A 24,721-nucleotide genomic window follows, 5' to 3' on the forward strand; every position below is an offset into this window, starting at 1 on the left:
AGATCGAGAGAGTTTGGAGGCCAACGAAGGAGAGCGAGAGAGTTTGGAGACCAATGAAGGAGAGCGAGAGAGATTGGAGACCAAGGATGGAGATCAAGAGAGAATGGAGACTTCGCGGGCAGAGCAAGAGTGCCGTATGCAAAAGGGGATAACGGAACTCCACCGGACTTTGGACTCTCCCGTGAATTTTGGACCGGGAGAGGAAGTGCCACATCTCGGCAGTGGAGCGGCACACAGGCGTGCCACAAGCGGCCCGGGAATCAGCGGGACTGCAGCAGTGGGCGGAGCATCGATTGAAAGCGGTACGTGAAGGAGAAGTGGGTCATCCATGAGGCACGGACTTTGGACCCAGAGTGGAGAGATCCAGCGGGCCGTGCGCAAAAGGGGAATAACGGTGCTTGGAGGCCCTATATAAGGCCGCAGAGCGCTGGCAGCTGGATCAGTCGATCACGAGGAGTCAAACCTTCAAGATCAATTAAAGTACCAAATAAACAGTCAGTCAAGCAAATAATTTACAAGGGAGCTACAACCAAGCGAGTCGTCGGAAGCAGCGCCGTGGGAAGCATACAAGGAGCAAGATCGCCACGTCGAGACGTTCGGGATTAGGACATCAGGAATCTCCGAATTGAGACACAGGTGGCTGAGTTCTGAAAGGCATCACGCGGCTAAGTCAAGGCGTTTGTTTTCTAACTTTGTCACGACCACACCCTGGCGAGTCGCCCGGCGGGTCTGTCAGAGACAAGCAAAAGAGTCCTACGACGAAGAGCCGTCAGCTTGGGGAGGAAAGTTGTCTGCGACCCAGCGTACCTTGCCCGACCAAGCAGGACCTGGCGTGACGGACGAGCGGTAGATCGATTTGCGGTTTCAAGAGGCGGCAGCCTGGAGAGCCCTGCGATTACCGGCGAAGTTCCCGAGCAGCGACCGCCCAGCTCCCCGAGCGCCAGAACAACGAGATACTGGTCAGAAGACAGCGCAGAGGACATCGGCAGCGACGCCAGCAGACATTTCCGGCAGCCACGTTACCATCGCCGCGCGGAGCTCATTGGGGAGCGCAGGAGCGTCGCGGACGTCACGCATCAGGGTGAAGCCGGGTGGAACGTTCGTCTGCGCTAGGCGTAAAGCGAAGTGAACCGCTAGACAGCCTCCGGGCGGCAGCCTTGACTGTCAGCGCGAACTGAGCAAGAACCTAGCGGGACCGTCCGGGACAGAGCAAGGGACAGGTATTGCCTCGAAAGGCGTCAGCCTGGAGAGCAAGGCTTGTTCACCCTAGTCTGAGAACGGTGACGCTTCCCTAAGCCCATAAGGCCGAACTCTCTGCGGGTCTAAGGCGCAACAAGCGACCCCGAGGCAGCGCGTCGGCGAGTGAACAGAGGCGGCCACTACGAGCGTCCCGAGACCCAGGAGCCAAGCGGAAGCCGAGTCAACGCGTCGACAAGCCAGAAGGAGGAGCACCAGCAGCCGGCGGAACCAGAACAAGGAGATACAGAAGCCAGCATAGCCACACACCCGCTGTACCAATACCACGAGAATAAATCCCACTGTTGCCATTTGAACCCATTGTTTTCTCACTGATCTACGGGGCAGTCACGTCATATAAATTTGGTGGGACGAACACACAATCTTCTGAGCTAGCCGCACGAATCTCGTAGCGAGCAGACACACAAAATCAGTTCGTTACAGTGTCTCAATCTGTGACAGTTGCGGCATTTAAGGGGCAAGGGGATGTAGGGTCAAAGTAGGGAGTAGGTTTGTCTTTGCGAAGGTGAATTTAATTAGGCCGGTTTCAGTAGGTTTGTTATCAATAAACTTAAGAATTTTTTCTTTTTTTTACTTTTTGGGTTAAAAGCTTAACAATGAATTTTGGTTCACAAAAAGGTATCTCGTTGCACTGTGTGCAACGGTCGAATCATTGCAGCTGCTTTGGGCTGGCTGCGTCCCTCCGTGGGTTGATATTGATATAACGGATTCTGTGCATAAATTGTTTGGTTTTTTTTTTTGGATTTTGTTTTGATTTTCTGTTTTTTGAAAAATATCTTGAGTATTGCGATCACTTGCTCTCCGATGACAAAAGTACGTCAATCTCCTCAGAGTCAAAACGTCGACTGGTAAATAAATAAGATGTTAAACAATAGTTGAAACGTACTTTGACCTCACATCCATGCCACAGTCAGCTTTCACGTGTTTTTTTCAGTTCCCGTCAGGAGGATGTCTTAATGCTGGACCCAGCATTGCTTTTTCCTGTAGTTGTTACGTTCGTTACTTTGCATTCGTGCTTACAACAATCCTATAATCGATTTCTCAGCGAGTGCTATCGATACCAGACCAAGGTCCCTTTCCGAAAAACGGCCCTCCCTCTAAAACATTAGTGCTTACAACAATCCTGTAATCGATTTCTTATCGCGTCCTATCGATACCAGACAAAGGTCTTTCTCGGAAAAACTGACACACCTCCAAAATTTTCGGACATTACCTTACGGATACGACTCACAATCGCACAATGATATCGATTTTCCGCCTATCAACCATTGTGTTGCTCTCCTTAATCAATTCAGTTTAAAATCAAGTAGCTCAGCTCAAAATATTCATTCTGTGTTTTTCTTCAAAGGTAACACCAAGTCCAGAGGTCATTGACTCTCGGGTGCCATCGGCGCAGTCACAACAGTTCCTAATTAATAAGATGGATCCTCTCAAAGAAAGAGAGTATTCCAGAAGTGTTTATTTTCTTCGCTAGTTGATTCGGATTCGGATCGTTTGGATTAAAGGACTCGCGCTGGCCATTTTCTAAATGAAAAGACAATTGCATAACTGTTGAATATCGATCGTGTATAGGAAAAGCAGGGAAAATTAAGCCGGATCGCTGCCTTTATTGACATACAGTGACGAACACTTAAGTGTTGGCACACTTAGCATCTTCAACTTTAAGTGCGCTTTCCTTCCTCTAAAGATGTATTATAAAATTCAACAAAATTATTTTGGATAAAGGAATTAACAATCAAATTTATTTTGTTTCAATGAATTATCACCTAAAACAAAATTTGTAAAACTAAAAAACCCAAAAAAAAGGCAGACTTTTCCGAACAAAAGTCTTGGCACACTTATGTTTTTAATAACTATTTCGTTAAAACTTAACCGAGGTTGCTTTTTTTTCGAAATCCGCGTTGCCTCTACATATTAAGTGGTATAATGCCAAAACAGTATTTTAAAATCGTTTTAGTACCTTACATTACACCAAAAATGGTTAAGTATAAAAACAAAAAAAAATAATTCCCTTATCTCTGCGAAAAATAATATTTAATTTTCAGGATCGAAGTTATTTGTGAATGGGCTGGGTGGCTTGAAGCCGAATTTGTCGTCCCTTTATGGCGTTCTAAAGGACTCTAACCATTCAAAAATGCTTGGCTCATAGGACGATACAAAGCATTGAGTGGCCAGGGAGGCAAAAGGACTACATAAAAGGATAATGACAACCATCAGATCTACTCAGCACTGATCTAAGTTTAGGATAAGACAAGGATTTGACAAGGATATTTACCGAGTAGCCTTCCGAAAGGCCATGCCAAATATCAAGTACGAGTTTTTTGCAGCTAGAACAAACTCACTGTAAAGAATATATCCATTTATGGATCGAAAAACGGTATATAAGTATCCCAAATGGCTCCTGGGTCCTTTTAATCTTCTCTTGAGACATAATAATCATTTCAAGTGGCTAAAGTTTTCGGTAATTAAACCTAACAAATCAATGGCTATTTTCTAGTGCCGGCCAAAGTGCCGGACGTGTGTCATAGCATCCTGAGTTCCCTCATGCATATATTGTGCAGACCTTGTGAACGATGATGCTAACTTACATCTTGTCTACCTACGGCGTCTTTGAGGTCTATATACACTGCTGGTCTTAGGTTAGATGTACCAACTTTTATTTTAAATAAAATGCTATATTTATAATAATGCTTATTCTAATGGTCCAAAAAGCTTTTCTTATCAGAGTTCGAATCTTTTTCGAAAAATAAGTGCTCACAGCTGGTTGATTTGCGAAAAAATAACTGTACATTCGAAGATTTCATAAATTTCTATGGCAATCACGCGTGTTTTCGGTTGGTCATTGAAATAGAGCTATGTTTAAAGTAAAAATGGGAAAAGATGGTGCTATGAGTTTATTAGAACGACAAAAAGTAGACTTTTTTCACTCGCAAGAACTGTCCAATCGAAACATTGCCAAAAGAATAATCGCAGCTCCAGGACTGTTGATAGATATTTAAAAGATCCAGAGGAATACGGAAAAAACTTCAAAGGAAAAAAAGATAGCTATCTGAACAAGCAGTACAGTAATTGTTAGAATTGCATCAATTTCGACTAATTCCGCAGCTAAGATTAAGGAATTAGCCGGAGTAAAAGCAAGCATTTCAACTGTTCAGCGTACAATCATAAATGCAGAACACCTAAAGCGTCTAAAAATCAAGAAAAAACCTCCTCTGAATGCCATACGCAAAGAAAAACGGCTTCGATTCGCGGAAGAATACATGACGTCGAATGTTCAATCTGACACTCGGCTTAATGATTGGCGTTCTGTTGTTTTTACTGATGAAAAACGTTTTAATTTAGATGGCCCCGATGACTTTCAATATTATTATCACGATTTGCGAAAAGATGAGCTATATTTAAGTCGCAACCACAGCCGAGATGGTGGAGTAATGGTGTGGGGTGCCATCACGTTTTATGGAACAATTGTCTTGATTTGTATCGATCAGAAGATGAACGGCGATCGCAACAAAACATTGTTGGAGTCCTTATTTCCAAAATTAAATGATCTCTTTGCACCAATGCCTTGAATTTTTCAACAAGACAATGCTCCTATTCATAACGCTCAGGTGGTAAAGTCGTTTATTTCGAGTCAAAACGTTAATATCATGACCTGGCCACCATGTTCTCCAGATCTTAACGTAATTGAAAATGTTTGGGGCTGGCTAACGCGGAAGGTATACGAAGGAGGAAAGCAATACGAAGATAAGAAAACATTAACTGCAGCGAGATTTCGTTGAAATACATAGATTCCCTGTATTATTCTATGAAGGACCGGATATATGAAGTTATTACTAACAAAGGAGGCAGTACTCATTACTGAAATGTTTTCTTTTTATTTCTAATAAATCAAATATTAACACCAACTACAAATTTAAGTTAAAAATAAGTTACTTAAAAAAAAAAATATGTCTAAGTGCCTCTATTCTATTGACCAAGAAAAATGTGCCTTATTTTAAGTTGGTTGAAGAGAATGTATGAAAACACAACTTATGTTATATTTTTATAATATTTTGAATATTTTAATTGAAGTATTATTAAATAACCAAGGTTTTTGCATATTAACTTTTTTTCAATAATCATTAAAATAATAAATATAAAACAAGTTAATGTGGAAAACTAAGTGCGTCTAACCCAAGACCAGTAGTTTGTTTGTTTGTTTAGAATTTCGAATAAAATTAAGTCGTTCTGTTTCAATTTTGGCAAACTTTTTTACAATTAATTAAATAAGTAGCTTCACCCTCCCGAATCATTATTTGGTAACTATAAAATTGTAGTCCCAATAAGGTATCTATACCCGTTACTCGTATACTATAGTATACTAGATTTTTCGTAAAGTATGTAACAAGTAGAAGGAAGCGTTTAGGACCCCATAAAGAATATATACTCTGGATCCGTCTGTCCGTATGAACGCTGAGATCTCGGAAACTGTAAGAGCTAGAATGTTGGGACTTGGCATGCAGATTCTTCGGCTTCCTGTTTTAAGTTTTCGTTCTTTCTATCAATACCCATCTACATGCCAATTATTGAAATCGGACCAGTCATTAAGAAGTTATTACCAAATAATAATCAAAATTTTGCAATTCATTCGAGATTGCACACCACACGCAGCAAATCAGCTGTTTTTACTAATACGCCACCAAGCCGCTAGGGGCGCTATAGGTTAGTTGAAGATCCCTCTCGCACTCCCATAAGATAAGTCACGGGTATATAACAATCGAGGCCATCGACTATAGCGTTTTCTCTTGTTTTTAAATAGTTTTTTGATAGAGGATCTACTTTTGGTATATCAATTGAATATCCATCCTCTTCATGGGGAAAGAGGAGCGGATACTGCAAATCGTCATAAGAACGGTGCAGATAATTAATTTTTTGTGTTATGACTTTCAGTAATAAAATTTGTGCTTGAACTGCTGACAAACAATAAGCTACTTCACTTGCTCGCAGTGCATTATAGCAAACTTGATCCAGTTCCAGTTGGTGTGCGATCAGCATGAATGATCATTTTGTAGTCAGTTGTAGTTGCAGGGACTTTGTCAATATCTGTTTTTAGATCCTTAATGAACGGATTAATTTTATGCAACATTAATTGTAAAGTTTTTACCAAATCACCATAGCTCGCAAATAACTGTTGACCGTTTTTATTCTCGTGCTCTCGTTGCGAGCACAACCGAAAAAGTTCATACTGTATCGCTCTCGTTTTAAACAAGAGACTGTCTTCATTTATGTTTTCTGTTGAGCGATTTTCGTTGAGCTCTTTGTATGTCGCTCTTTAATGAGCAGTGCGTAAAGAGCGGAACGAGAAACGCTCGCACAATGAGAGTTAATAAAAGACCGATTGACCAAAAACTCAACGCAAACGGTCTTCACATTTACTTTTGTTGTTGTGAAAAAGAAATAATATAATATATTTTCAAATAATTTGGTTAACAAGTTTCATTTTGATTCCTGACTTCATATAACAAAATGCTATCAAAATGCGAGCTCTGATACCAATAAATACGCAAAAGACCTTCATTGAACACGACAAAACTGTCTTGGAACAACCAGAACAAGACAGAAAAGAAAAAAACGATTTCACCATAGACTGCCTTAAAAGTTGGCCTCTTTCATAAATTTTATCACAGCCGAATGAAGTCATTTGAAATAATCAATTGTATATTCGTAAACGATCTAGGAAGTGGACATTTTTGGGATGACTGCCTAGGATTAGGCTCCTAAGAGGCTCAGGTAATTTTTGAAGTTGAGAAAGCTTGACTTCTCCGGCGCGACAGCAGCAATCGCCTTTAGATTCGTTGAATTTCTTATTTGGCAATCATAAGAATATCCACACATTTTCCTTACTCCTTACTAAAAGGTTACCTTCTAGAGACATATTACCATTAAATTATCCATTTAGCACTTAGATTTCGATCAGTCCTGATTTTTTTTTTCGCTAACTTAATTTGGTTGGACTTATTTCTATCAGAAAGTCGAGCTCGCCTTTAAGAAGCTTTTTTTTTGTGCTAGCCTCAAATAATCTTTGTGTCGGTGATTCTGATAACAAAGTACATCGAAAAGTTTATTTTCACAGAGTTACCTACTGAAACATATACGCCGTGAAAATTTCCATTTCGAAAATCTTTAATGCAAACTGAATACACTGTGCTGTGCTGCCCCAAAAGATTTAGAAAAATGTTGGATGAGGAATGGTAGATAGAAACGTAAAAGTATGAATTCCGAGTAGTACGTTTGTATGTTCTTAGCCAATGGCTTACGAGTTATCTTCCGCAACATGAAAACGAATCTTTAGATATACCTTTTTATTATTTATTATTTTATTATTAACTAGCCTACAAGATTGATAACCAATCTTTGGATTTCTGTCATTCCTCAACTGTAAATAAAATCCCGGAACAAATTTTCAAAATTTTTTTTTAAACTTGCCAGATCTGACAACACCGCCGAGATTTTACAGATTGTGTGTCCAATAGCCATCTACATCGTGTAAAATATTCATAATTTTCCGAGTAGTGCAACAGTGTTATAAAATAATAAACTGAGGACTTTATTTCATGTAAGACTATGAATGTGGTTTAGAATATTAATTACAGTCTGTTGCGGGAAGCATTTGATCAGTGCATATGGGACAATATTTACAGTTTTCCCACATTTGATCGTCAACTTGAATACGATAGTTTTATTTTACATAGAAGTAAAACAATTCGAGCGTTCGAAAAACCCTGGTTTACCAATAATTTAAAATTGGCAATTGAAAAACGTAAGGAAGTGAAAAAGATACAAAGCAACTCAGCATCATGTTTGTATTTTTAAGATTTAAAAACTCAACATCTTCGAGTCAAACATGGAAACAGATGAAAGTTCTAGGAATAGGTATACAAAATACATCACAGGATCTAGATGTTTACACAGATGAACTCAACTCAGATGAACTCATCCTGAGGTCAACTACAACGCGTACCTGAATGCAGTACCTGAATATCTGTGATAATAGGACCAATGTGATGTTCTAGATAATATTCTGAAAATTTAGTCTAACGCAGTTGGACCTTACATTATCCATCCTATATTTATAAAAATTCTACTCCCTATTTCTTACCTTACTCACACATTTAACACGGCTCTTACCACATCTACGTTTCCGAATTGCTGCAAAACTGCCAAAATTATCCCAATACCAACAGCAAATAAAGAATACCGGCCGATCTTTATTCTTCCGTACCTTTTGAAGGTGTTTGAAAATATAGTCGCATCACAAATGAATAGTTTCATATCTGTTTATAATTTCTTAAATGTTTACCCATCTGGGCTTAGGAAAAATCGTAGCTGCACCTCAGGCATCTTAAAAATAACTGAGGATATTCGTCAACAGACGGATAACTCTTATGTCACCTTCCTACTTTTGTTGGACTACAGCAAAACGTTTGGGACAGTAAATCATGAAACTTGTACTCAAAACTAATTGAATTGTATTTCTTCTCCAATACTGCCGTCAAACCTATTGTATCGTCAAATATGTAATCTTCGTTTGTTTATCTAAAGCGTGGTGTACCGCAGGGCTTGGTTTATGGACCACTATTACTCACACTCTATGTAAATGATCTTCCGTTTGGGTTGTCGACATGTAATGTCCATTTATATGCTGATGATGTCCAGATGTATGTTAGTCGTCCTTTAATAAGAATTAGTGAGTGCTTAGATTTTTCTTACATTAACGAATTGCTGCCCCTGATAATTAACAATACACCAATAAGGTATGTGGAAACCGCTAATAGACTGGGTATAATAATCAATAGAGCTTTGAACTTGAATGACCACGTCAACAAAATCGTAGTAGGCAAAACATATGGGCTTATAAGATCATACTCACTAGTTAAATGTTCCTTACGTGCTACTGTCCGTCTTCTAATTGCGAAATCTAATACCCACACTCTTCCATGCCCTGGAAATCAACGCAAATTATGATGCAGCAGGCCAGCATAAACTAAAAGTAGCATACAACAGTATTGCGCGATTTATATATAATTTGCGTAGATCTGACTATGTAGCTTGGCAGACTATGTGAAAAGTCGAACAATATTATTTGTGCACAAATTTATCTACACTAGAGAGTCATAATTCCTTTTTAAAAAATTAGATGTACGAGAACAATTAATATCAGATACAGGTTTCCGCGTTCGAATAGACATTTTTTTATACATACGATTAGAACATGGAATGAGCTTTCCAACTATATAAAGGACACTGCTATAGGGAATTACCCTAGTTCAACATTGCGACTTATCCTCTTAACCTTTATCCTATTAACTCATATCTGAGTTTTCGACTCAATTGTAGATTTAATTCTAATTTTCCATGTTCTTCCGATAATTAATGTAACAATGTATGTCACTAGACAATTCTTTATAAATGCGATAAGAACATGGAATGAGCTTTCCAAATACGTAAAAGGCACTGCTATAGCGAATTATCCTAATTCAACATTGCGACTTATCCTCTTAACCTTTATCCCCTTAACTCTTTTCTGAGTTTTCGATTCAATTGTAGATTTAAATCTAATTTTCTATGTACTTCCGATAATTAATGTAACAATGTTGTTTGTGGGGAAGACAACAAATATGCCACCCTTATATTTATAAGTAATAACGCACGAATAGGTTATATCAAAATGTATAGCGTTTATTCGGAGCGGCAGACGGACTGAGTAAAAGCTCGGCTCCAAGATCTTCATATAGACATATGCAGGCTTACAAAGTAGTTGCTGAATAGATAAGCGACAGCTTTAGTGGTATAAGAACGAAGGCGACAACGATAAGCAAAGAGCGCTGCAGGTGCCGTCGTACATACTCCCCCCGTTGGAAGAGGTAAGGTTCCAACAATCTCGGAATCGATGGGCAGAACGGCTAGTTTGCCAACGGCTCTCTTGATCAGACCCGTAGCTGTACGGACCATAGCTACTTGGATGACTCCGTTCCGGGTATGACTTCCTGGATGCACCCAAGCTGCCATCTCAAGGGTGGAACGTTGTCCTCCTTCAGCAAAACTATGCTTCCAACCTTGATGTTAGACGTTTCGACGCGCCACTTGCTCCTCTCTTGAAGTATAGACAAATACTCGCTGCTCCACCTTTTCCAGAAATGTTGTTGCATCTGGGTCACCCGCTGCCATCTGCTGAGGAGGCCTTCGCGAAGATGAGTAATGTCAGGTTCAGGAAACTTAGTGTAGCTGGAACCCTTCAGGAAATGCGCCGGTGCTAGCACCTCAAGGCTTTCAGCATTTTCTAAAATTGGACAGAGTGGACGAGAGTTAAGGATAGCAGAAATCTCATATGCAAGATGTCTTAATTCATCGATGGCTAAGATGGATGCACCGACGACTCTGTAGATGTGATATTTAGCTGACTTCACAGCAGCCTCCCATAAACCACCGAAGTGCGGGGCACGCGGAGGGACGAACTTCCAATCGATCCCATCAGCTAAACAGACGGAAGATATCGATGATGTGTGCTGCTCGCTTAAAAAGAGCTCTTTCAGCTCGGCAAGCTCGCTCTTTGCACCGACAAAGTTTGTAGCATTGTCGCTCCAAATGGTACGCGGACTGCCTCTAAGGCTGATGAATGAATCAGCGCTGCGATGAAAGAATCCGTCGTGAGATCTTGGACCACTTCCAAATGAGCAGCCTTCGTGGAAAAGCAGACAAAGATGGCGATATAGCACTTGTGGGGTGCCTTATTTCTGGCCTCTGCCTTATGATAGAAAGGCCCACAATAATCCACTCCTGTGGTATGAAAAGCTGGATTGGGCTGCACCTAATTGCTGGCTTGGTTCCATAAGTCACCGTGTTCAATTTAAAAACACTCAACTCTTCCGTGGAGCTCTCTCTCCAAACGATGCACTGCAAAAAATCATCAGGGTACGAAACACGCACGCAACGGTACATCTTGGAGATATCTCCACAAATGGCAACTTTAAAAAATCGAAAACAAAGCAGTATATTGAAGATTTATTGTTGAATTGTTGGTCCTGCCAGAAGTAAGTCGTTCAGAGAGCTACCAGAAGTTGTTTTAGCAGATCCATCAAAAACGACACGAAGCTTCGTACTCGTGCTCTCCTGTTTATGTACGCAATGGTGGGGCAAAAGGAATTGTGTTTCCGACGGTTCCTTAGTTACAAGAGACATGTGACCTAGATCGATATACTCCCTCAAAAATTCTGAATACTGAGCTTTCAGGGCTGGGTTTCTATATAGTTTAACTTCCAAACTCTTGAAACGACGACGAGCCAGGCAATAAGAATCACCTAGAGATTCGAATCCGGAAGTGGACAAGAGACGAACAGAGTATTGGCCGTTTTCAAGTCTAGTGCAATTTTCAGTGAAAAGTTGCTCACATCGCAACTTTTCTGGCAATAAAGATGGCTTTGACGAAGTGAAGTCCTCAATTTCCCAAAATCGATATGGCTACTACGGCGGCAAGTGTGTCATGGGAATGATCAGCTGGGTCCTTGGTGCTGTCTTGTAAAACCTCCAGAGACTATCCAACCAAGTTTGGTGTTCTGAAGAGTTGGCAAAGCCCTATCCTAACGAATTTGTCCCATAAAAATTATTTCGAAAAACAACCCAGCGCCGAGTAAAAGGTCAATTCGTTGTGATTGATTGAAATTAGGGTCAGCGAGTGAAATGTTTTGCGGTATCCTCCATGATGCTGCATTTATGTTGAAATGGGGCTGATAATCAGTAATATTGTGAGTCACAACCGCTGTGAGTGCCGCACGATAGCTTGCATCCCGTGATTGCACAAGAATATCGACAGTCTTATCAGAGATCATGGAAGATTCTCCAATACCAGAAATCGAGGTTTGCGATCTTCTATGATTCAAGTTTAGTTGGCTAGCTAAGCGAGAGGTTATAAAGTTTAGCTGGGAGGCCGAATCTAAAATTGCTCGGCAAGGCATAAATGTTCCAATTCAATTTTTAACGTAGATAATAGCAGTTGGAAGCAACACGTAGTCGATCGGCAAAACATTTAAAGTTTTAGGTGGAGGGCTTAGTAAATGATGATCAGGATGCGATGTTGTATGCGAACATGATACTAATGCTGATGAAGTAGATGGTAATGGCTGAGTGCTCGAGGATGGATCGCAAGATGGAGATGAAAATGAGGTGGATGTTGCGTATGGGTCATGGTTCATGTGTAATAATGAATGTTGCTTCATGCGACAACATTTGCAGTAAGTCGACTTGCACTGCTGCAAACTATGCCCCTTGCGCAAACAGTTGACGCACATGTGCAACTTCTTTGCTTCTCTATATCGAAGATTCGGACTCAAATTTAAAAATCGAGAACACTTTGACAAATAATGATCCCGTGCATTGCAAAATAAATATATCAAATGATTTGAGTTAGTAGCAGAAGCAATAAGTGTAATTTGGTTATATTTGTGCAAGTTTTTTCCCACCTGCTGGCCTGGTGTTTGAGTTACCAAGGCTTGATCCAAGTTTTCCATCATCCTGCACCTCTTTTCCAATAACGACTCCATAGCATTCCAGGTAGACAGCTCAGTGATTGACAAATCCTCTTCCCATTTTTCTCGCGTCGTCTGATCCAGTTTCCGAGTGACGATGTGAATTAAAAGTCCATCCAAAATTTGTTGCGTATTGGCCAGGGCTCGAATTGCTCGCAGATGCGAATTCATGCAATCACTCAGCTTCCCAAGACCCTTCGAAGATCCCTTCTCGACACCCTTTAAACCGAATATTGCCTGAACGTGTGGCTGAAAGTGTAAAACTTTGTTATCAAATCGATTAACCAGCAAATTCATGGCTTTCTATAATTAGCATTCGAGGGTTCAAACGAGCGTATGGTTTCCAGAGCCGCGCACCCCAAACTCGAACGCAAATATTGTAATTTTTCAATGTCGCTTAGCTCATCATCATTTCCGATGACGGTAGTGAAAGTCGCAAGAAAATCCGGCCTCTCAGAGTAGGATCCATGAAAACGAGCAATTTCCAAATTTGGCAACCGATGCTTCCTAGATCAAAAAGAAAGATCCGCATTATTTGTGATGTCAATAGATGTTGTATTTGCAGCGGTTGAAGCCGGCAATTGTGACTTGCGATGAGCAGCCAAGCCTCAGCTTAGTTTCGCCTTCACATCCATGAAAACCTCGGCAAATCAGCTTCGTCAAACTGATTAACCGCATCAGCGTTCAAATAACATTTCATCGAGCTCATTTGCCGCAAAATAGATTGGGCTTTGACTCGGTAGTAGTCAACGTCACTTGTGGATTCATTATGAGCCCGAACCGAGTTTTTCGTATTCGCCATTTTTTAATCACGAGAAAAAAAATTAAATAAAATAAAATGTCCGACCGCGTTAGAGGCACGAAACACCGTATACCTTTTACCGCGAAAATGTAAAGGTTAACAAGCGTCGCCGAGATGCAACGGAACCTTTAACTTGGTTGTTGTTCTTCTTGCCGATAAATTGCCTGCCTAGCAACAGCGGATATATGTAATATGAGCTATTAACAAAGATTAAATGCGATTCACTTGGTTAAGAATTTTTTGCACAACACAGTTTTGGTGTTTTTTCATAGCGCAAAAATGTTCAAAAAATCCAACGGCCGGCTGTGCACTTTTATATGCACATATGTATGTATGTTCGTGTGTTTGTGACCGAATGCACGATAACGGCAGCGAAACAAAGCGTTTGTTTAAACTATATTAAGCACTCGCGAGACCGAGTTGCAGACTCCGGTAAAAACTATATCACGTCGGGGTCACCAAATGTTGGTTGGGAAGACAACAAATATGCCACCCTTATATATATAAGTAATAACGCACGAATAGGTTATATTAAAGTGCATAGCGTTTATTCGGAGCGACAGACGGTCTGAGTAAAAGCTCGGTTCCAAGATCTTCATAAAGACATATGCAGGCTTACAAAGTAGTTGCTGAATAGATAAGCGACAGCTTTAGTGGTATAAGAACGAAGGCGACAACGATAAGCAAAGAGCGCTGCAGGTGCCGTCGTACACCTATGCGCGCATGAGTAGGCGCTGGCGATCTGCTCCGAACAAATGTAACTATTTTTTATAAATGCGATAAGAACATGGAATGAGCTTTCCAAATACATAAAAGGCACTGCTATAGCGAAATATCCTAATTCAACATAGCGACTTATCCTCTTTACCTTTATCCCCTTAACTCTTTTCTGAGTTTTCGATTCAATTGTAGATTTAATTCTAGTTTTCAATGTATTTCCGATAATTAATGTGACAGTGTATGTCACTAGACAATTCTTTATAAATGCGATAAGAACATGGAATGAGCTTTCCAAATACATAAAAGGCACTGTTATAGCGAATTATCCTAATTCAACATTGCGACTTATCCTCTTAACCTTTATCCCCTTAACTCTTTTCTGAGTTTTCGATTCAATTGTAGATTTAATTCTAGTTTTCAATGTATTTCCGATAATTAATGTGACAGTGTATGTTACTACACAATTTTTTATAAACGCGATAAGAACATAAAAGGCACTAGCGCAGTAATGTAAAAGTTTTACAACTTGTAGCGTTAGGAAGCTCAAGACAAAAATTACAAATACAAATAAATCGCCCATCCAGGTGCTAAGAACAACGTTAAAAGCGTTCAAGCACAGCTTGCCTATATTTTAAGTCAAAATTGACTTCACTGATCACTGAAAAGCGTCCATATATTATATGGAAATGGATAATTTTCAATTTTCCACTCATCTTTGAGTCATTTGTATCAATTTTAGGCACAAAAAAAATTTAAAAATGTTTGCGCTTCACAATAATATTCAAGCACGCATCAACAATTAAACTAAACTGGCATCTCGCGCTTGTAAAACATATTTCACTAGCTACAGTTTATCGACTTTCTTCATATTCTTATTCTTAGCTTACAGCTTTATACGTCGGGCCGACGCAAGCACAAACACGTACATAGTAAAATTTGGATGTCTTGGTTTGTACCGCCCTTATTTCATAAGTGGCTTTGAACTTGTTTGTTTTCATGTTTACATTCCGTTTAAGTGATGGAAAGCATCTAAGAATCGAAAAATGATAACTCGAGGAAAGAAGAATGCGATTTCCTTCCAATATAATAAGCATGTTTTGTTTAAATTTTTAAACGATCTTTATTAAAAATCAATTTTTGTTATTTGTACACTGCACTATGGATAAAAAAACCCGATTTTTTGCATAAACCTACTTATTTTCGTAATTAATATTTAAGACTGGAATAATGGATTCTAGATTCTAGATAAAACCACCACGAGTCCTAACAAAAGGAGGCTGTCCGAAATTGACATGAAGCTGCTGGTAAACGACTTAAAATAAAGTTGGCATCTGAACTTGGAAAGGAAAAACAAAATTCAACTGCTTTGTTACTACACACTGCTATCATTTCAGCAAGGAAAACATACTGCTGATACTGATACTACTGAGTACTACTTTGCTAAGCCGCAGTAAATGAACGGTGAATTATAGAGCGTTTTCTACAATTATAACTCATTTAAATCAGAGTATGGGGGTGCAGGAAATTTTAAGCATAAACTGAACTAACAACCGAAACTGAAGACCAAGACTACTTTTCTCTTTCAAAGATGATATGCTACTGCCTTTATTTTCGAACGCTCGTTAAGCCGAGCAGAGCGGAGAGTTGTTAAAGGGCTTACAGCTCAACATATGTAGACATTACGTTTATACAGTATTTTGTTTATAATCTGATCCAACATCCCGACCCCGTTAAAAGGGTCCACTTTCAAGACATTGGAATTACAGCGAGCTTGTGAACAGGGCGGCAACAGGTTCCTTTGGCGGTGCGCAGCTGAACGATTCGGGCTATGTTGTCGCGCCCATACACTAGGGATTCGATCCCACCCATTCTCCAGAGCTGAGGGGGTACATTATCTCCGTGAATAAGCACCATGGTACCGAGAGCGACGTTTGGCGATGGGGAATGATGGGGATGATTGGAGTGCGTTGAAATAGTCTGTAGAACAGTGATGCCAAAAGGACTGCTTTAATGCCGCAACTGCTTCAAATCGTTGCAATGTGCTGGCTTTAGAGTCGTTGACGATACGTTCTGGCATAGATCGCAGTGATCTTCCCGTCAAAAAGTGACCTGCTGTCAGAGCTGAGCGATCGTTCGGATCTAATGACATCGGTGTGAGGGGGAGTGAGTTGAGGATGGCTTCTATCTTAACCACGACTGTTGAAAGCTCCTCGTACGTTAACTTGGTGTTAACAAAGGTTCTGTTGAGTAGGCCTTTTGCGCTTCCCACAGCCCACCAAAATGCGGAGCCCTGGGTGGGATGATGTGAAAGCTGATGAAGTCAGCCGCACACAATTGATGAATTTCGGTTTGAGTCTGCTCATTGACCAGGAACTTCCTTAGGACGTGCAGCTGATTGGAGGCGCCAACGAAATTGGTCGCGTTGTCACAGTAAATACCTGGGGAGATCGCGACGTCCAGAGAATCTCTTCAGAGCCGCCAGAAATGCTTCTGTGCTCAAATCTGTGACCACCGCAATATGCACGGCCTTGACGACGAGACGTACGAATGGATGGAGGCTTTCCGCGTATTCGGAGATGTGTGTGTATGGTCCGCTGAAATCAACACCGCAATACTGATTACCAGTTACTGATTGCCAATCTTGCCTTGGGTAATTGACCCATTACTTGCTGCAGTAGTGCGGGTCAATATCGCATGCAGCGGGTACAGGTTCGAACAATACGGCGCGCTAAATCCATTGCATTAATGATCCAGAATTTCATACGAAGTAGCGCCACCAACGCCTTTTGTTCGGCATGGAAGTTTCAATTGTGAATGTTGCGGACATATTTAACTGCCATTGGTGATTTGCTGGGAAGTAGTAGTGGCTGGTTCTCACTCTCAGAAGATCGGAATAGTCGAGTCGTCCTCCGACCTTTATGAGTTCGAATCCAGCAGCGGTGTCTACGAAAGGAGAAAGAATCTTTAGAGGACCTTTAAGTACTTGGTTTTTCCTGAGCTATCGAAGTTCCTCCGGAATCGAGTGGGTTTGAAGATTCTTCCGGGTTGGACCCTGGAACTTAGATGATTTCCGAACGACGTGTATAAATCGAAATATCGAGGGAGTAAGTGTGCGGCGCACAGTTCCAGTGTCGGAAGCGATTGGTTCTTGACAGGGGGTACTCTAGACTTTGATGTCCACAACCGAACGGTGATTTTACTTGGTCCTTTAGTTCGCACGTACACACAACATCCGTACGCCCTGATGGGCGCATCGCAAAATGCATGCAGTTGAATGTTGATATTGGCATTTCGCAGAAAACACCGAGGTACTTGAAGAGATAGCAACATGTTCAAGGTTTCTAAGTAGTCGGTCCATGCATCATATAGGAATTGCCAAACCGATTCGTCCCAATTAAGGTTGAGAATCCAAAGTTCCTGAATAATCATTTTCGCCAGGATGATTATCGGTGACAAAAGACCAAGGGGGCTAAAAAGTGGTGATGCGATGGATAAGATGGATCTCTTTGTGGCTGGACAGGTTGGTTATTTTGAAGCAAAGGTGAACAGAAACGCATTATCGAGTTGATTTCAAATGACACCGAGTGCGCTTGTAACATTGTCCTCACAGATGTAGAGTTTCTTCGTGGGCTTGTAATCAGTGAACTTAGGGTGGTTTGAGGGCCACTTGGTTAACGGAAAGTTCCCCTTTTGAAGAACTTCGATGACTTCTTGTTTGATGAGTTGCCAGGTGCGTATGTCGTCTGCTCCACAAAGCAGGTCGTCCACGTAAAACGATGATTTGATAAACGATGCGCCGTTCGGGAATTCCTCCTTGTATAGTTGTCAGCCAAATAGTGTAAACTGCGCACTGCTAGATACGGTGCAGTGGCGGTTCCGTAAGTGACGGTATTAGCTGGATCGTCTGCAGATCTGCATCTGGGGAATCTCGCCAAAATATGTATTGATATTTTGTAAATCTTTGTTCGACGAGGACTTGCATGTACATTTTTGTCACGTCAGCTGTCATGGCATATTGAAACAGTCTGAATTTGAGAAACTGCAGATAAAGATTCGTTTGCACACTGGGACCCACAAGCAGTAGGTCATTAAGCGACAGTTGCGTAGTTGTTGTGCACGAGGCGTCGAAAACCACTCGCAATTTGGTAGAGGTGCTCGATGGCTTCAAAACGCAGTGGTGGGGTATATAGTAATGCGACTCGTGAAGGGGTGGATTGGTCACCAATGACATGTGACCCGATATTCCTGCATGAATGCAACGGCAAGCGAATGTTAGAAGACTTTAGCGCCAAGTAAAAGACCAATGCGACGAGATTCATGAAATCTATTATCTGCCAAAGGTGAGTTGGTGGGAAGAGATGTCAATCTCAGAGTCTGGCTGATACGAGATGTGGCCGATGACACAGAACTCCAGTGAGAAGTGACAATCTGTGATACGCTATTGGATGGTTGTTGTGGCCAGGAGCTTTATGTTCGTTAACTAGTCTCCAACGCTGCGGATTCCCATGTTAAATTTTTCGAAACGAAGACGAAGTTTTTGGGCGAACTCCCCGTTGATGCACCAAGCAATGCTCTGCCAGGCCTGTATGATCCTGATGCGTTTTTGACCAGAACCACGGCTGTGGCTAAAATAACTTGTCCCGGTTGAGTGTGCAGATGAAAGAACGTTATCGGATGAGGACGCGCTTCTATGGCCGGAATGTCCTTGTCATGATGCAACAGTGTGTAATAAGCTTGATTGCAGCTGCGGCAACGACTCCTTGATGAGCACTGAGCGATTCGATGACCACTGCCGAGACAATTGAGGCATAAGTTAAGTTTTTTAACTGTTTCAAACCGATCAGGTGTTGTCATCGATTTGAATGTTGGGCATCCAAACAGTTTGTGGCCAGCTGACGAGCATAGCGACCATGCAGATTGAGTGAATGCGAACGATGATTTATGTCCATACGACAGATTTCGAGATGGCTTGCTTGGATAGACTGGTCCTTGTGATGGGGGGTAGCGTGATTGAAAATATTGACATTGGCCTTCCAGCAGCTCCGAACACTGTTTCCAGTTTCGCAGATTTTCGAAATCCAACGACTCGTTCCATTTATTGCAGTTGTGCTGTAGATCAACATGGCCTGGGCAAAAACTGAGCCGGTACCAAGGGATTCCAGTGCTCCATACATAGCAGACGCCTTGTCCACCAAGCCTTGAAGCTGTATTGCCTTTGATTTCTCTGCTGGTTGAAGTTTAAATAACGCAGCTATGGTTTTTAGAAAGATAAGTGTTGAATTATCACTTCTCTCAATAAGCCGCTGCAAAGCCTTGCGATTGTTTTCGTCGGTTATTGCCTTAATTGCGTCTAGTGCTGGTCCATTTAAGCTGCGCAGCAAGTTGAACTTTTCTAGATGAGACATGGTTACCTCCCGTTTTTTTTTTTTTTTTTTTTTTTTGTATTCCATTTTTTTAGCTTTATTACTACAACTAATAAATATACATTTAGAAGATAAATGGGCGTAAACTGCAGATGTTGTGCGGTACGGCCGCAAAGCAATGCTTCGCACAACCGCGGCAGCTTACGTGTCCAGGCCTCTCCTCTCTCTCTCAGCTATCCTGAGTTTTCGCATTACAGACGCAGCGAATTTGGTCGTCGCGTCCCACTCCGTTTGGCCTCTTAGCATGGTTGGCACTAGCGTGCTGGGGCTAGTGCTGACACCGGTCGCTATTTCCAGGGCGGTCCTGTCCTCTACGAACCGCACGCACTCGAACAGGACGTGGCGTGCGTTCTCCTCGATTCCAGAGCCGCAGGATGGGCATCCGACACTCGTGTCGTGACCGTACTTCTTCAGGTACGACCGGAAGCATCCGTGCCCACTCAAGATCTGGGTCAGGTAGAAGTCCACCTGCCCGTGCCTCCTTTCCAGCCACGGACTCAAGACGGGAATCAGATCGTGGGTCCAGCGTCCAGAGGTTGCGGAATCCCACCTCTCCTGCCACCGAGAGATGGATCTCTCTCTCGCGGGCCGTCTTGCCTCGCGCCTAGCTTGGTCGTCCGTGGTCGTGACCGTTTCCTCCACTTCTACCGCCTCTCTTACTAGTTCTTGCACCGGAACTAGACCAGCTATGACCAGCGCAGCTTCCTCAGAGATTGTCCGGAAGGCACACGATATCCTTGTTGCACATAGTCTGTGCGTGCGAGCCACGCCACTCATATACGAGGGCGTCGTGGCGGCTTTAGCCCATACCGGGGCGGCATAAAGTACTTGGGACGTGACGACGCTCGCTATGAGTTTCCTCCGTTCCTGCTTTGGGCCCCTTGTGTTCAGGAGAATCCGCGCGAGCGATCTGGCGGTCGCAGCGGCCTTCTTATTGGCGTACTCTAGGTGCTCTTTGTAGGACAGCCTGGTGTCTATCATGACGCCTAGGTATTTTATGGCTCTTTGCGAGACTATGTCAACCCCTCCGACCGTCAGCTTGACCGTCTCGACGAGTTGCCGGCTGCTTATGAGAACGGCCTCTGTTTTATGTGCCGCGAGTTGGAGCCCGGCGAGTGAGAGCCATGATTCCACCTTCCTCACCGCAGTGTTTGCCATGTCCTCCACTTCGGCTATCGTCTTGGCCACGATCGTGATGGCGACGTCGTCCGCGAAGCCAGTCACGTGGACGTTTGCAGGCATGGGAAGCCTCAGCACTCCGTCGTACATAGTGTTCCACAACAGGGGGCCCAGGACCGATCCTTGTGGAACCCCAGCAGTTACGCAGTACTCTTTCGGGCCGTCGCTCGTATCGAAAAGCAGCACCCTTTCGCCGAGGTAGGTGTCGACTATCCTGGTGAGGTACTCCGGGATCCGTAGCCGCCTTAGTACCTGCATGATCCTCGTCCAGTTCGCCGTGTTGAACGCGTTTTTGATGTCGAGCGTGACCAGAAGGCAGTACTTCTTTGTGCCGCCTTTCCAACGTTTCCCGCGTATGGCTTCCGCAGCTGTCCCGGTGACCATTCGGATCGCGTCCAGCGTTGACTTTCCTTTCCGGAAACCAAACTGGGCGGTGGATAGGCCACCAGCCGCATCTACGGCCAGGTTTAGCCGTTTCGAGATGAGCTTCTCGAACACTTTGCCAACAGTGTCAAGCAGACAAATTGGCCTGTAGGAGGAAGCTTCGCCAGGCGGCTTCCCAGGTTTGTTGAGTAGAAGCAGCTTCTGTACTTTCCATCTCCGGGGAAATGTTCCCTCGCGCAGGCAGGCGTTGTAGAGGTCCGCGAAAGTGCCCGGCCGAAGCCCAAGCGCCAGCTTCATTGCTCTGTTGGGCACTGCGTCGGGACCTGGGGTTACCTCCCGTGCGATAATTTGTGTGATCGAGTTGATGAAATTTTTTTACTCTTCAAATTTTCCGTCGAACGTTGGCAAGGTAAGGCGGGGCAACTTCGATGACGACAGAGCAGTCGAACTGGATTGGGCCAGCGAAAACGGTGAATGTGGTGGTCTGGTGTTGTTAAGTTCCTCACCCAGCTGATCCTTGTTGGCGACTTTGGTCTCCACATAACTATCCTCCAATTCTCCGCGATCGCTGTCGTTGGGATCCAACATCTCAATCTCAGATGGGACTGCCAATGCTTTCGTGAGGTAAAACTCCATAATTCCAAGCCGGCATCGCAGTTCGGCGCTGGAAAGTCTTCGCCAGCGCTTGTTGTTACAAGGGTTTTAACGCGAGCTATATTCCTGTTAATGTTAGTCCCTTGGCGTTTACATTGCTCAATAGTTGACATCGTAGATGTTACTCAAAGCAATGATGAGCGGCGATCAATTTGCGAAGTGCGGCGAGCAGCGATCCTGGTGCGAAATTCGTGCGAATGCGATCAATGTAGAAGCCAACTGAAGTTTCAGCAGCGACGAGAGCGAGAGCGAGCTGAGGATTGGCAACAGCGGCGACGAAAGGTGAGCAGCAAAACTGAAGTTTCGGCAGCAACGAACGAGCTAAAGACAACAGCGGCGACGAAAGGCGCGCAGCGAAACTGAAGTTTGACAACAGCGGCAACGACTGGCGTGCAGCAAGGGAATGAGTAGGATGCTCTTGTGAAGAGCTTTGCGATTCGACTAGAGTAAAGCTGACTGCGTTCACAGCCTCAGCGTGACGACGAATCGAAGAAATAAGAAAATAGGCGTCTACAGCGGCCGTAAATTTTCACGACAATAAATTGGGAATTAAGTTAATAACTTTTAAATTTGCAAGCACTGCCCCACGTTGGGCGCCAAAATGAACGGTGAATTATGGGGCCGTCCATAAACCACGTGGACAAATTTTCAGCACTTTTTCATTCGTGGACAATCGTGGATTTTTAACTAACCCGCCCCCCCTTCCCATTTTGTCCACGTGGACTTTTTCATTGAAAAAGCAAAACTGAAGTTTCGGCAGCAACGAACGAGCTAAAGATTGGCAACAGCGGCGACGAAAGGCGCGCAGCGAAACTGAAGTTTGACAACAGCGGCAACGACTGGCGTGCAGCAAGGGAATGAGTAGGATGCTCTTGTGAAGAGCTTTGCGATTCGACTAGAGTAAAGCTGACTGCGTTCACAGCCTCAGCGTGACGACGAATCGAAGAAATAAGGAAATAGGCGTCTACAGCGGCCGTAAATTTTCACGACGATAAATTTGGAATTAAGTTAATAACTTTTAAATTTGCAAGCACTGCCCCACGTTGGGCGCCAAAATGAACGGTGAATTATGGGGCCGTCCATAAACCACGTGGACAAATTTTCAGCACTTTTTCATTCGTGGACATTTTGTCCACGTGGACTTTTTCGTTGAAAATTTTTTTTTCTTATTAAAAAGGATATCTATAGAGATTTTTAAAAATGGTAAATAAATAGAAGTTTAATAGTAAATTTAAAAGTGGAATAAATAACATAAAGGTTAAAATTAAATTTTTACTATGTCCACGTGGACATTTACCTCAAACCCCCCTCCCCCCCTCGTGGAAAATCGTGGACTTTTGACGAACCCCCAATTTACACCCCTTATGCAAAAATAGCTGAGGAGAAATAATAATGTAGACCAGCTGGAATAGCATGTACCGAAAATGAAGCCAAAGTTTCCTTGCAAAACTTATTGAATTATACCGCTTCTCGAATATTACTGATGCAAAAGGAAGTCTGTGGAATACTTTCAGATGTTACTCAGTGTATACTTATTTTTAGCTATGGTTTTGATGGGTCTACTGGTCACAGTTTATACAAACAAATCTTTAGCATTGCAGAGTCTTCATCTTTATATGATTCCCTTTTTGTTACATCAATGATTCCCATAAAAATGATAGATCGGAAACAAAGAGTCATTTGGTTAAATAGATCGCCTCAGTCCATAAGATTTTGCCGTCCTCTAAAAATAGCGTAAGTTGCAGAAACAACGTCTCTTGTATTAGAAGAAAAAGAAAACTTGGACAATCAGATCAAAAACCTGGATTTATACGTGGATACTTATCAATCAAGCGAAATTTTTTTAAAATTCCTTGGGCACCTGACACTTATAGACGGCAAGGTGTTAGCTTTATTAACAGGAACGAAATCCTATCGTCTCCAATGTGTGGGGCGAAGCCCACCCACCTCCTTAATATAAGTGACTTTGTTCCAACACGTTTAATATGAAGCCACATACGAATCAATATGACAAAATCGAATTGGAGGCACGTAAACATAAAATTCAAGCAGCGTTTTGGAATGATATGGGGCTTCACGTAGATAAATCGAGACAATGACGAAAATACGGCAAGGCGGGCATTCTCCAACCCAAAATAATTGTCCGCTATATTAGGAATAAATCATAATTTGATAGAGCGCTTACATGTAATTCTGATTGCCATAAATTGTTATTACCCTATACATTCAGAGAAATTCAAAATTGTCTGTTCTGTAATTTTAACTATGTATAGGGCTAATTACTTTTGGGTATCCCATTTCGCCAACAGTACACAAAATTTTAGTATATGAATACATCATCATTGAAAAATCAATTGTTCCTTTTGACTCCTTAGAAGAAAGTGCATCAGAAGCAAGGCACAAAATTTTCAAGGCTGACAGAAAATATTACGCCAGAAAGTGTAGATGTTTTCCACTATGGATTCTGCTATGGATTCGTCTGATCCCTTACTATCTAGTAAGGGTTCGCCAAACATGTCCCCAGGGGTTGGCCACAAAGACGGGGGAACATCCCCAAACTCGTGCGAAGATGACACACTTGAAGAAAATGGTAACGATGATGTAAGTGACACTTTTAAAATAGAATTAGAGGAAGAGGTACCAAACGAAATTGAAAACTAAAGAAATAGAATAGAAATAGAGTACGTTAAATCTTTAGAGCTTTTACAAAAATTTAGCACAATTTCAGTGATTCTTAAATT

At 42.3% G+C, this 24,721-nt stretch overlaps 1 protein-coding gene across 13 annotated transcripts in view; it reads left to right on the forward strand.

Moving 5' to 3' along the window:
* LOC139354032 (transmembrane protein 65-like) overlaps positions 1-24,721 on the forward strand; it is a 90,135-nt gene that overhangs the window by 46,066 nt on the left and 19,348 nt on the right. For 3 of the 13 annotated variants that reach the window (XR_011605130.1, XR_011605133.1, XM_070998270.1), the window contains one exon: positions 24,356-24,581. The exons of 9 other annotated variants lie outside the window; for them this stretch is intronic. Coding sequence is in view for 2 of the 4 variants with exons in the window: in XM_070998270.1 (XP_070854371.1) it covers positions 24,356-24,581 (226 nt within the window). In the remaining 2 variants the exon portion in view is untranslated. Of the gene's footprint in view, positions 1-2,605; positions 2,747-24,355; positions 24,582-24,721 lie in introns of those variants that run through there. One more of the 13 variants, XM_070998273.1, reaches the window with a different exon arrangement.

This window comes from Drosophila suzukii, assembly GCF_043229965.1.
Source record: "Drosophila suzukii chromosome 2 unlocalized genomic scaffold, CBGP_Dsuzu_IsoJpt1.0 scf_2c, whole genome shotgun sequence".
NCBI classification, from domain to species: Eukaryota; Metazoa; Arthropoda; class Insecta; order Diptera; family Drosophilidae; genus Drosophila; species Drosophila suzukii.